Raw genomic sequence first — 12,672 nt, forward strand, 5'->3', positions numbered from 1 at the left:
TCCCTTTGCATAAACCCCAGTTGTCAGTCCTCTGTCTACCCAAGGAGAAGAAGGAGCTTCTTCAGCCTCAGACGAACCCTAGCAGAACTACACATCTTTCAAACATGCACAGGAGTCCTGAGACAGGTCTCATTTTCATATACCAGAAAAAGTATCAGACTTTCTTAATCACCTGGCAAACTCCTAGGTATCCTTCAAAACCCTGCCCAGTTGGCACTCTTTCTGCAGAGCCATTTCTGCCCCTTCTAGACTTAATTCCTCCCTCCTCATGGCTACTCTACATTCTACACGTGCTTTTCTCATTGCTTGAACCACAACAAATGCTTAAAACCTGCTATTCTATGAGCTCCTCAAAGGAAAGGGCCAAACCTATTCACTCTAAATACTATACCCAGGACCCAACACAAGGCCTGGCACACATATAACACTCAGAAAATATAAGTAGAACTAACTTGCCTGGAGGCCTGCCCCAAGGTTTTCTGGGAGTATCCACGGTTTCCCTACCCAAGTCCCCACTTTCCACCTTTTTTTTTTTTTTTTTTTTGAGACGGAGTCTTGCTCTGTCACTAGGCTAGGGTGCAGTGGTGCAATCTTGGCTCACTGCAACCTCCGCCTCCTGGGTTCAAGTGATTCTCCTGCCTGAGCCTCCCGAGTAGCTGGGACTACAGGCGCCCACCACCATGCCCGGCTAATCTTTGTATTTTTAGTAGAGACAGGGTTTCACCATGTTGGCCAGGATGGTCTTGATCTCTTGACCTTTTGATCCACCCACCTTGGCTTCCCAAAGTGTTGGGATTATAGGCGTGAGCCACCATGCCTGGCCTTTTTATTTTTTATTTTAAAAAAATTATTTTGAGACGGAGTCTCGTTCTGTTGCCCAGGCTGGAGTACAATGGTGTGATCTCAGCTCACTGCAATCTCTGCCTCCTGGATCCAGGCAATTCTCCTGTTTCAGCCTCCCGAGTAGCTGAAATTACAGGCGCATGCCACCACGCCCGGCTAATTTTTGTATTTTTAGTAGAGATGGGGTTTCATCATATTGGTAAGGTGGTCTCGAACTCCTGACCTCAGGTGATCTGCCTGCCTTGGCCTCCCAAAGTGCTGGGATTACGGGCATGAGCCACCGCGCCCAGCCCCCACTTCCCACCTTTAAGCCACTCTCTACAGACCTAAAAACAATAATGATGGGTACAATTTCTTAAGGTGCTACTATATGCCACAGAATATTTTCTAGGCATGATCTCATTTAGTTTTCCCTAGAACACAGCAAAGTAGGTACTATATGTTTTGTAGAAGAGGAAATAGGCTCAGGGAGTTAAATAAGTTGCTTAAGGTCACCCATCCATTCATTCAGATATTTATGAGCCACTTCCGGTGTCCAGAGAACAGCCCATGGTGACTGTCAAGCTGAGATTTGAACTCAGATCTGCATAATTCTGAATCTCCCCAGTGCCCCATGTGACTTCTGAACATCACCTACAAACTCTAGTGTGTACATCCTGGGGAGAGACTTGGGCCCTGAAGGGTGCTGATTTAGCAAGTCTGGGGCAAAACCTGGGAATTTTCGTGCTTAACAATCTCACAGGCGACTCTGATGAGACGTGGTTTGTGCACCACATTTTAAGCCCTGTCTGCTTGCTACAGGACTATATAGGGCCAGTTTTCATTGATGTTAAGGGCACCCATCAGTCCAACAGAAATGGGGACAGTGGAGAGTGCCATGTGGTTAGATTGTCAATCAGCCCAGAGCCCAGTAGAACCAAAAGAATGACCAAGAACGATGCCCTGGCCTCCCAGCAGATAAGGCATCATCAGCTCCACACTGCAGTCATAAGACACTATTCTCCTAGTATGATGACGACCAGTGCAGGGGACACCAGCCTGCAGCAGAGGGATGCAGGGGAGGAGGGTGAATCAGACCTGCACTGCCAGGCCCAAGGTTAGACCACAGGTTAGACCAGTGGATTGCTAAGCTTCTTGGGTAGGTGGCCCAAACCATATGGCTAAACCTGGGACCCCAAAAGACCACGAGTCAGGGAAGTTGTGGGGAATCCAGAAAGTGGTACTGTCACATCTCAAGTGGGAGTGAGCTCTAGGTTGGGACTAAGCCACCAAGAGCTGCCCAGGGACAGCACTGGTCTTGAGGGGCCAGCCTGGTGCAGATGAACTTGGGATGCGTCTACCATTTTCCTGCTCATTCTGCAGAACCCAGCATGCCCACTCCCTCAGTTCCCTCTAAAGACCATTCCCCCCCAGCCCTCCAATTTGGGCCATACCTCCATCAAGGCTGCGGGACATGGTGTACCGTTTGCTGGAAGAACGCTCAAAGAAGGGTGCAGGCCGGTCAATGAGGGCGCTGGCCTGGCGAGTCTGTGCCTGGGTCCTCCCACTGTACCGGAACTTGGAGCCCATCACCAGGAAGCCCTTGGGTGGGGGCTCAGGGGACACCAGCCTGGAGCAGAGGGATGCAGAGGAGGAGGGGGAATCAGACCTGCACTGCCAGGCCCAAGGTTAGACCACAGCTGGCCTTTCATCCCACTACCCCACCAACTACAACAATTCAAAGTGGTCCAGGAAGGGAGGGACTTGGGGAAAGGGTGGACGACTTTCCTAGAGTTCTCACTAACTCCTCCCCCTGCTCCCCTCCATACACATGGCCTCTGCCCCATCCCCATTACCCCATCCAAGGTCAGGCTCACCGGAAGAATGTGTGGTGCTCAATGCAGACCTTCCACAGTCTCTTGGCTGATCGATGGTTTGGGAGCTTAAAGCCAATTGTGCTCTCAAATTGCTCATACTGGAAAAACAAAAGGGCAGGTTAGAGGCAGGGCCTGAGCTCACTCTTGCCACTAGCCCATTCTTTGTGTTTTTTATTTGTTCAATGTTTTTTTGAGACACAGGGTCTTGATCATTTGCCCAGGGTAGAGTGCGGTGGTGCAATCATAGCTCACTGTAACCTTGAATTCCTGGGCTCAAGAGATCCTCCTGCCTCAGCCTCCCAAGTAGCTGGGACTACAGTCAGATGACACCACACCAGCTAATTTTTTGTAGAGAATGAGTCTCACTATGTTGCCTAGGCTGGTCTCCAACTCCTGGGCTCAAGCAATCCTCCCACCTCAACCTCCCAAAATGTTGGGATTACAGATGTGAGTCATCCTTTCTGAACTCTTCTCGGGCATCTGCGACTTTGGCCTGTTCATTCACTGAATCAATAAGGGTGATTGAGCCCTTACTCTGTGACGGGTCCAGTGCTAAACACTAGAGATACATGGAGACCAAGGCAGAAGATTCTAGTGGGGGAAGGGGGACTCCAATAATAAATAAGCAAACAAGATAATTGCAGACACTGATCAGGGCTACAAGGGGAATGAAGGGAGATGTGTGGTACAGCAGAACTGGGAAGGCATAGGGGCATCTAAGGAAGAGCAGGGGATCCCCTCTAGACCTAGATCTAGGTGATCTTGGGCTGACATTTGAAGAATGGGAAGGAACCAGCTATGTGAGAAGTGAGAGGGGGAGACACTTTCAGGTAGAGGAAACATCAAATGCAAAGCACTCAGGCAGGAAAGGGCTTGACTTATTCAAAGATCTCAAGGCCAAAGAGGCTAAAGCACCTTGGGCGTGGGGCAGTGTGGCAAGGGATAGGTGGGAGAGGTAGGTGGCTATGGAAGGAGTTTGAAGTTTAGCTCAAGAGGTAAACAGAGTTCCTGAAAGGTGTAAGCAAGGGTGTGGGTGGGAAGGGGCAGTGGGCTTGCCATGATCTGATTTAAGGGACTTTTTAAGATCTCTCTAGCAGCTATGAGGAAAATGGCCTGGAGAGCACCAGAGGCAAGGGAGGGCAGTGAGAAGGCCCTCACAGGCACAGGTGAAAGATGGGGGCTGCTGGAGGCGGGTGTGACAGAGAGGAAGAGAAGCACATGGGTTCATGTTTATTCTACAGGTACAACCAAATGGGCTTTTTGATGGGTGAGATGTGGGGAATTGAAGGAAAAGAGGTGTAGATGTATACATGTTTGCATTTGTGTGTGTTGTGTGTGTAGTCGAGTCTGTGTATCTTAAAATGTGTACAAACTTCCATACTTACAACACCTAAATACATGAACTTTACACAGACATGTATTCATTTATCTGTGTGACCTGAATGTATGTAGTTATACTTCTTTTTTTTTTCTCCTTTTTTTTTTTTTTGAGACAGAGTTTTGCTCTGTCACCCAGGCTGGAGTGCAGTGCCAGCTAATTTTGTATTTTTAGTAGAGATGGAGTTTCACCATGTTGGCCAGGCTGGTCTCGAACTCCTGACCTCATGTGATCCACCTGCCTCGGCCTTCTAAAGTGCTGGAATTACAGGTGTGAGCCACTGCACCTGGCCATATGTGGTTATACTTTTATTTAGGCTCCTCTCTCTCTCTCTCTCTCTGTGTGCGTGTGTGTGTGTGTGTGTGTGTGTGTGTGTGTGTGTGTGTGTGTGTTGGCAGCCCAGGCCCAGCTGCCAGGGTCCACTCCGTTCTAATTGATTCTGGTGAGGAGGAGAGCTTCCCCAAGGCAGGCTCACCTCCCCAGGCCGGATCTTGATATAGAAGTTACTCCTCTTGTAGGAGATCTTGAGGATCTTGGGCCAGGCAAAGCGGTTGATTCTCAGCCGGTCCCGGTAAATGAGCAGGCCATTGGCACAAACGCCTAACATGATGTCGATGCCCTCAGAGTCCTGCATGAGAAGAGACCATGGAATGGGAGGCCCGGGGTCCATGCCTGGGGGCAGCCTGCCACCCACCCCGAAAACACCACCCTGTGCGCTGCTTGTGACGAGCTCTCAGGAGCAGGGTTAGAGCCTCCACACTGGAGTCCCACTGACTAATCCCTCCCGTAGTCATTCAGTCATTCACTCATCCATTTAGGTATTTTTTCACCCACTCACTTGTTTGATCATTTGCTCTGTCAATCAATCATTCATTCACCCAGCAAATATTCAGTGGCACACACTTGGTGCCAGGCTATGTGCCAGGTGCTAGGGATACAGAAATAAACTAAGGCCTACATCTTTCTCTCACAATGCTCCCAATCTAGCAGTGGCTCAAACAGGTTCATAAATAAAATACATGGAGCAAATGATACAGATCATGAGAAAATAAAAGGTTATGGTACTTCAAGGAATGAGAATGAGAACAGAAAAGGTTTCAAGTTGGAGGTAACACAGGGTCTGGCACACCAAGCCCTAGGGAAAGGCCTGATAGTTCTTTGGGGGCACCACCCAGACACTAGGGGAACCCAGGAAGCCAGTGGTACCTTGGCATGGTGCAGGTCTACTCCATACATGGAAAGCTTCTTGGCATTCTCTAAGAAGTGGATTTCTGCTTCTCCCGGGGTCATCCCCCTGAGGGAAAGAAAGTGATCACAGGTGACCAAGGGAAAGGCCCAGGCTTGAGTCCTGCTGTACAAAGGTATCCACCATCAGAACCCGTGATTCTAGGAAGTCAAATAGGCTGAGCCTCACCCTAATCTTTTCCCTCTGCCCTCAGAGCAGGAGCGTGTACCCTAACTCCCACTTCAGCCCACCCAACCCCCAACTTCTGCCAAAGCTCAAGTCCAGTCTTGTTAGTCCAGGGAGCATACAAGGGCTGAGCTGGGAGTCAGGATTTTTGCCTCATTCTGCCACTGAGTTGACTGTGAGCTATAAATTCTACTTTTCCATGACTGTAAAACCATTGTTAAGGACATTGTTCATTATAACCAGCCAGGGGCTCCTAAATTATTACCCACATAGGATATTTCTTGCAGAATTTAGTATCAGAAGCCACTTAATCTCTCCTAAGGAACAGGTGTACGTTCTCCTTTCCAAAAAGAAGAGTTATGTAATCAATCAAGTTCCTTCTTTGCTTTGGCTGCCAGGAAACTTGGACGACATTTTATACTTAGTCACAGCAAACATTTATTGAGTACTATGTGCTGGTTACTGTTCTAAGCACTTTACACGTATTAACTCGCTGAATCCTCATAACAACTCTGTAAGATAGGTGTTATTATTATTCTCATTTTACAGATGAGAAAACTGGCACAGAGACATTGAGTAACTTGTCTAAGGTCACACTGCTATGAAGGAGAAGAGTCAGGATTTGAATCTCGACAATGTGACTTCAGAGTTTATGCTCCTAATCACTTCATTACAGGTCTTGTGTATCCTCCAGGCCTCAGTTTCCTGTGACCTGTCTACCTCTGGGCTGCTGTGTGGGATACTTGGACACGAGATGTCAGTGTGCTTTAGGTCCAAAGAGCTTTAGGGATAGCCCTTAGTATTTCTCCAGCCCATATTGATCTGAACATCTTTCTCTGAATTATTATGACTCTGCAAATCCTAAGATGTCTTGCTATCTAGGACAGGGATGACAAATAGATGGCAGGCAGGCCACTACTCCCTATTCCTATGCCCAGGTGGACAGTGCTAACCTGGGCATTGTAGGGAATCAGTGTCCTACTCAACACAACACCACAGCAGTCACTATTAACAAAGCAGAGTTAGTGTGCGACTCAGAGACAGCATTTGCCACCCTTGACCTAGCATTCGTCACACCCCAGCAGGCTCTTCCCCATGTACACGATCCCTCCACATCTGACTGTAGCCCTCCTCTCCAGATGACGCCCACAGAACAAAAGCCTCCTAATTCCCTCCATCCTCAATAGTAATGAGACAATATCACCATACTCCTTTCCCTGGGTGCCGCACTTTACAGTTTATAATGCACCTTCACATTATTAATTATATTGAGTCCCCATAACAATCCTGGACTTACAGCCCCGAATACTTCCAGCTTAAAAGGACCCTACAAATCATTTAGTTCCAAGGGTTCCTCTCCAGGGGAACCCGTAGAGAAGCAATGGCAAAGGGGAGTATCAGGGTTTTTACAATGACTGAGAAGGTGTTATGGGCATTTACTGGGTCCCAGGGATGCTGAACATTCTGCACAATGAATTCTCCTGCCCCAAATGCCAATAGTTGAGAGACACTGATAATCTAACTTTGTGCATATACAGGTGAAAAATGGGGCTTAGATAGGTTAAATAACCAGCCTACAATCACACTAGTTAATTATCGTCCAACTGCTGGAATGAGGTACTTTCCCCTGCACGATCGACTGTTCAACCCCTCGATCCACAGACAGCAACACTAACAGCCAACATGCAGTGTGCCTTTAATATGTGTTATTTAGGCTTCCCAGAAATCCTACAAGGTGGGTTTAACAGCATCCACCTTGAACAGATGAGGAAACCAAAGCATAGGAAGTGAAATGAGCTTCCTGAGATCCTCTAGTTAGAAAGCGGCAGAGCCAGTATAGGAACCCTAGCAGGCTGGCTTTCGGGTCCAAACTTTTGAACTCTACACCAAGATCTAGACATGAGGACACTTACTCAGAGACACAGTAGCGATTACTTTCTCCAGCTGGCAGATAAACTTATTCTCAGAGGCCAAGGACAGGGAATTATCACAACTATAGAGGAACTTAAGAAACTTGGGTCCCAAAAGGTCATCAAGGCCACACAGCCAGTCACTATCATTCCTATTTACAGAGATGATTTGCTCTCAGATATACCTCAAGCTAGGGGCAGAGCCAGGTGGGATACAAACAGCACAGTATGTGGTGGCCTAGGACATTCAGGCCTGCAAGGAAGGCTCCCACTGGCCAAGGAGCCACGGAAGGCCCTGGCTGGCACCCTCTTACCTGTATGTCTTATGCAGCTCCATGATCCTCTCCTCCAGCTCCCGGGTCTGGTTAGGGGCGAAGCGGAGCTCACTGACATAGTTGCCCACATGCTCCTCAGCATCATAATCGCCCAGCTCAGCCTGCACAGCGTAGGAGCCCAGTAGGGCATGCGTGACAAAGGAGCACGGCAGCCGGCCCGTGATGATGTCTGCCCGCAGCTGCAGGCACAGGTAGTATCTGGAGATAGGGGAGAGCCAGCATGGGCACAGGGCCCTACTCCTCCCTAGATCCCCCAAGCACAGCTGTCCATTAGAACCAAACAGAACACAGCTCAGCAGAAAAGGATGTTTGTAGACATTGGCGCTTCATATATTGACAATCTGGGTATGTCTCATGAGATGGTTTTGCAACATTTCACATGACTTTAAGCATTTTTGTGCATTTCTAAATTTGAGGGATTTGTTTTCCATTATGAGAGCATTTTCAATTTCTAACTCAATTTCAAGCTAAATAGGACTACTTTGCTGGTTTGGCCATTACAAAATGTCATGCAGTTTTAATTGTACAAGTAATATACTGTATTCATGTCGTGGAAAAATTCACACTTTAGAGGTGACTCTAAATTTCCTCTTGATGACCAGAAATGTATGTGGTTTTGATTTGTGGGTGTTTCTTACCTGTAAATGGCATCAAATGCTGTCTCTGATTCTAATAGCTCACTTTTTCACACCCAGGCCTTAGAGCCCTCCCATGTCAGTACATGTGACTCTACCCCATTCATTTTAACTTTCACATTGTATTCCATGTCCCAGATGAACCTACTTTCCAATGCTTTCCCAAAACTTTCTTATTTTGCCTCCAGCTCTAAGTAAATTGTCTGAAAACAAATTGATTTAAAGAAACATTTCCAACTACCAGGCCATGATTTTTTATAACTTTTATGCACACTTGGATGATTTTACAATTTTAGAACCATTTAAAACCATTTTTATTGCTTTTTTGGTTACCATGTACTAAAAAAAAAAGTTTCATTTTTAGCCAGCGATGCCTCCCTGTCCATTTTTGTTGTTTCACCATTTTTTTTCAACTGCTTATTTCTTTTTCTTTTTCTTTTTTTTTTTTTTTTGAGATGGAGTCTCACTCTGTCACCCAGGCTGGAGTGCAGTGGTGCGATCTCAGCTCACTGCAACCTCTGCCTCTCAGGTTCAAGCGATTCTCCTGTCTCAGCCTCCTGAGTAGCTGGAATTATAGCCACATGCCACCACGCCCAGATAACTTTTGTATTTTTTGTGGAGACAGGGTTTCGCCATATTGCCCAGACTGGTCTCAAACTCCTGGTCTCAAGCAATCTTCCTGCCATTGTCTCCCAAAGTGCTGGGATTACAGGTGTGAGCCACCACATCTGGGCTTTTTTCTTTTAAGTATCTTTTACTTAATATAATTCTTACTACTTGGTGACATTATTTCACAGTCAGAACTGAAGTCCTGGCAAAAAGTATGTGCAGCCTCAGTGTGCACCCAGGGCCAAGGCATAGACTCAGAATCAGTAGCAGCTAAAACATCACAGGCTTATGGGCATTCTGTCCAAAAGTCTCAAAATTCAGAAATCACTGCCAAATATTCTGACCAATCTTTCATTTCAATCAATTTGTCATTTTGACCAGTTTATTTCGGGCCTGACTATTTTTGGCGAAATCAGCTGCTATAGCACCCATCTCCTGGGGCCATCTGTGCTAGGCAGGCCTAACTTCCCTCCTGGTGTCCCTGGAAGCACAGTGCCCAGGGTCTGGCACAAACAGGAGAGGTATCAGTAGGGAAGACCAGGGGGATTGAGGCTATGCTGGCCTAACCTACACAGTCCACTTGGGAATGGAGTTTCAGATCCTGCTGCTGCCACATTAGCCCGCACCTGACCTCAGGGCCCAGAACTAGGACTAATGATGCCAAAGCCCAGGCCTGATCTGTTCCAGGGATATCTGTCTTATCTCCCAAGGCCAGAGTCAGCACCTTGACCTTGGTCGATGGCCTGGCAAACAGGCAATCAACATGAAGATGAAGGAGGGACCCAATGGGAGAGAGGGGCTGGCTTAGGAGCCCTTCCCCTGCTGTAGGGGAACTCCAAGCCCGTATTTTATGTTGGGTATAAGGCCCATCACCTGGATGACACAGCCTCAGGATATCATGAAGTGAGACTATCTCTTTGGAAAGGGCTTAAGAGAAGGGCGTCCCCCTGTTCTGGTTTCCAGAAATGCGATAACCCCACGGAAGCTCCCATCCTGAAGGATGCTTTGCACTCATTTCCAATCTTCAGGCCATGTTATCTACTGGCCCTGAGGCACAACGAGACTGCACACACAGTCCACGCTTGCCCCAACAGCCCAGGCTTTTCTCTGTGAGGAGTCCCAAGCCCCACTTGACTTCCACGTGCCTGACGTGTGCACAGAGTGGCATGCAGACCAAAGTCCTATGTTCAAAGGAATCCCATTCTGTCCCCTCCATATTCCCAATGCTGCAAACTGGTGGCTCACCCAGCACAGCAGCCTTCACACAGGTTTGGTATGTCCCACCCAGAGATGGCCCATGCTATGTTTTTTTAAAGTTTACATTTGCTGCCAACATTTAGAACTGTGGTTTATATTCTTTAATCTCTAGGTTCGTTTCAACAATCAGGCCCAATTCCTACATGACAATGATGGCCCGGAGGGGAAAAGCAACAGTTTTAGGTGGCTTCTGTCCTCTTAAATCTACAAGGGGCCCCACAGTTCCCTGTGATACCTCCTCCTCTGACGTCAAGGGTCAGCTGCCACTGACCACTGTGCTTGCATCACTGTGTTTCTTACAATGAGTCGGCTTCCTGTGTATGATGCTGTCTGCCTGACCTTGGTAGACGACTGCATTTGCAGCTGCTATCACATACTGCCTGTGTCCCCAGGGCCAGGGGCCCTCATCCATAGTCCCACACAGCCAGCACACCTGTCTCTCCCTCCACAGCCCTCACCTTGTGATGTCTTCTGTCAGCTGGGCAGGATCAGGCGGGTAGAACTTGACTGTGAAGGCAAAATTCCAGGGGCTACCTGAGAGGAGATGGGAGAGAGATCAGTGAGGCCCTAACACCCCACTGGGTGGTCCAGATGCACCATCCTATGGGCAGTTTTTCAAAGTTTTCTCCCATCTATAATCTCGGGACAATCCAATCAGGAAGGCTGGAACATTATTCCCATTTGACAGATTAGCAAACTGAGGCCCAGGTTGAGAGACTTGTGAGCTAGCAGTAGGAAGGAAGGTAGAAAGAAAGAAAGAAAACTGACGCTGCATGCCAGGCACACTGTTAACTGCTTTACAAACATTACTTCAGTAAACCTCACCACAACCCCATGAGTAAGCCCTATGATTAGCCCCATTTTATAGATGAAGACGCTGAGGCCCAGGCAGTAAACTAGTCAGCCCAAGGTTACCCTGCTTGGAGGTGGCAATGCTGGGGTTCAAACCCAGGCCACCTGGCTCCTTGGTCTACACCCTAGTCTGGGTCACAGGATGTTAATGATAAGAAAAAAGTCTAGATAATACCACATTAAACAGGTTTCCTAAATTTGGACTTGTCAAAGCCCTCACCCTGCCACTGTGCATTGCAACTCTCTGAGGGGAACATGCATTCAAGAATTTCCAAAAATGATTTGATCTGTTGTATCCATTTTTCACAGAGCATCCTGAAAGATTAATGTTTCTCAGAACACATGTTGGAAAACTCTGCCCTGTATCATGTTGACTCCATCTCAGATGACAGGATTAGATTATAAACAAGACCTAAAAGGCAAATATAATGGGCTAAAGGTAACAAAGGGATATTTTAGGGGAATAAATGCTAACCTCCACACTTAGATGTGAAAAACCAATGGTACACATCTAAGAAGATACGCAGGGGAATAAAGGCTGAGGTTATAGCTGGAAGCAAGCTCTGCAAGCCCAGAGAAGGGGTGGCCACTTGAGAGGGGATGAAGGCAGGTAGATATGAGGTACTGGACAAAATTAGCGAAAGTCTACATATCCGCAACAATGGTCAGACCACCCCTGGGACATTTCAGGTTCCAGGCTCAAAATGGCCCCTGACAAAGTGAGAAAGTGAGGCCCATCCATGGCAGGGCTGTCGTCATGGACCACTGGAGGCCACATCGTCACTACCATCCTTGTCTCTGCGGTAACCACCATCTGCACCATACAGATGTCACATCTCAAACTCTTACTAGATGCCAGTCACTGTGCTTGCTAAGAACTTTATGCACATGTATAGGGGTTTGATCTTCATAATCATCCTGAAGTTGACTTTCTTTTCTATAGATGAATTCTGAGAGGTTAAGTCACTCTCTCAGGGTCACTCAGCTAGTCAGTGGTAGAGAATGGGGATCCTAACTCTGGCCATCTGGCCCCGGAGCCCAGGCTCCTGACCACACCGACTCCTTGGAAAGAGCAGCTCCAAGGAATAACAATAGTCTCAGGAATTCCTACCTCAGGAATAATAATGGTAATAATCAATAATAATAATAAATAGCTAATACATACTGGGTGCTACTGTGTGCAGGCACCATTCTACATGTAATACTCATTTAACCCTCACAACAATGTAAATACAAGTACTAGCATTACCCTGCTTTACAGAGAAGGAAACCAAGGCACAGTCAACACAAGAAGCAGATGAAGTTAACATTCAAATCCAGGCAGTCTGGCCTCAGTGTCTGTCTGCTTAACCATCACACCAGATTGCCTCAGGGAAGCAAAAAGAAAACAGCTACTGAGCACCTACTATGTGCTTGGTGCTGTCCATATGTATGTCATTGAACTGTCACCCCCACTTCATGAGGCAAGAACTACTAATCCACTGGCCAAGGAGAAGCAGGGTCCCAGAGAGGTGGAGAGCTTGTCCCAGGTGCCCTACTTTGCTCTACCTTGCCCCAGGTGCACTGAGGTTTGGGAGGAGATACAC

At 47.5% G+C, this 12,672-nt stretch overlaps 1 protein-coding gene across 26 annotated transcripts in view; it reads right to left on the reverse strand.

Annotated features, from left to right (window-relative positions):
• Positions 1–12,672, reverse strand: part of EPB41L1 (erythrocyte membrane protein band 4.1 like 1) — a 140,476-nt gene that overhangs the window by 40,172 nt on the left and 87,632 nt on the right. For all 26 annotated transcript variants that reach the window (XM_030826843.1, XM_030826838.1, XM_030826837.1 and 23 more), the window contains 6 exons: positions 10,693–10,768; positions 7,713–7,931; positions 5,284–5,371; positions 4,553–4,705; positions 2,700–2,797; positions 2,277–2,452 (listed from right to left, as the gene is read on the reverse strand). In XM_030826843.1, coding sequence (XP_030682703.1) covers positions 2,277–2,452; positions 2,700–2,797; positions 4,553–4,705; positions 5,284–5,371; positions 7,713–7,931; positions 10,693–10,768 — 810 coding nt within the window. The remainder of the gene's footprint in view (positions 1–2,276; positions 2,453–2,699; positions 2,798–4,552; positions 4,706–5,283; positions 5,372–7,712; positions 7,932–10,692; positions 10,769–12,672) is intronic.

Source organism: Nomascus leucogenys, chromosome 13 (genome assembly GCF_006542625.1).
Source record: "Nomascus leucogenys isolate Asia chromosome 13, Asia_NLE_v1, whole genome shotgun sequence".
Lineage (NCBI taxonomy): Eukaryota > Metazoa > Chordata > Mammalia > Primates > Hylobatidae > Nomascus > Nomascus leucogenys.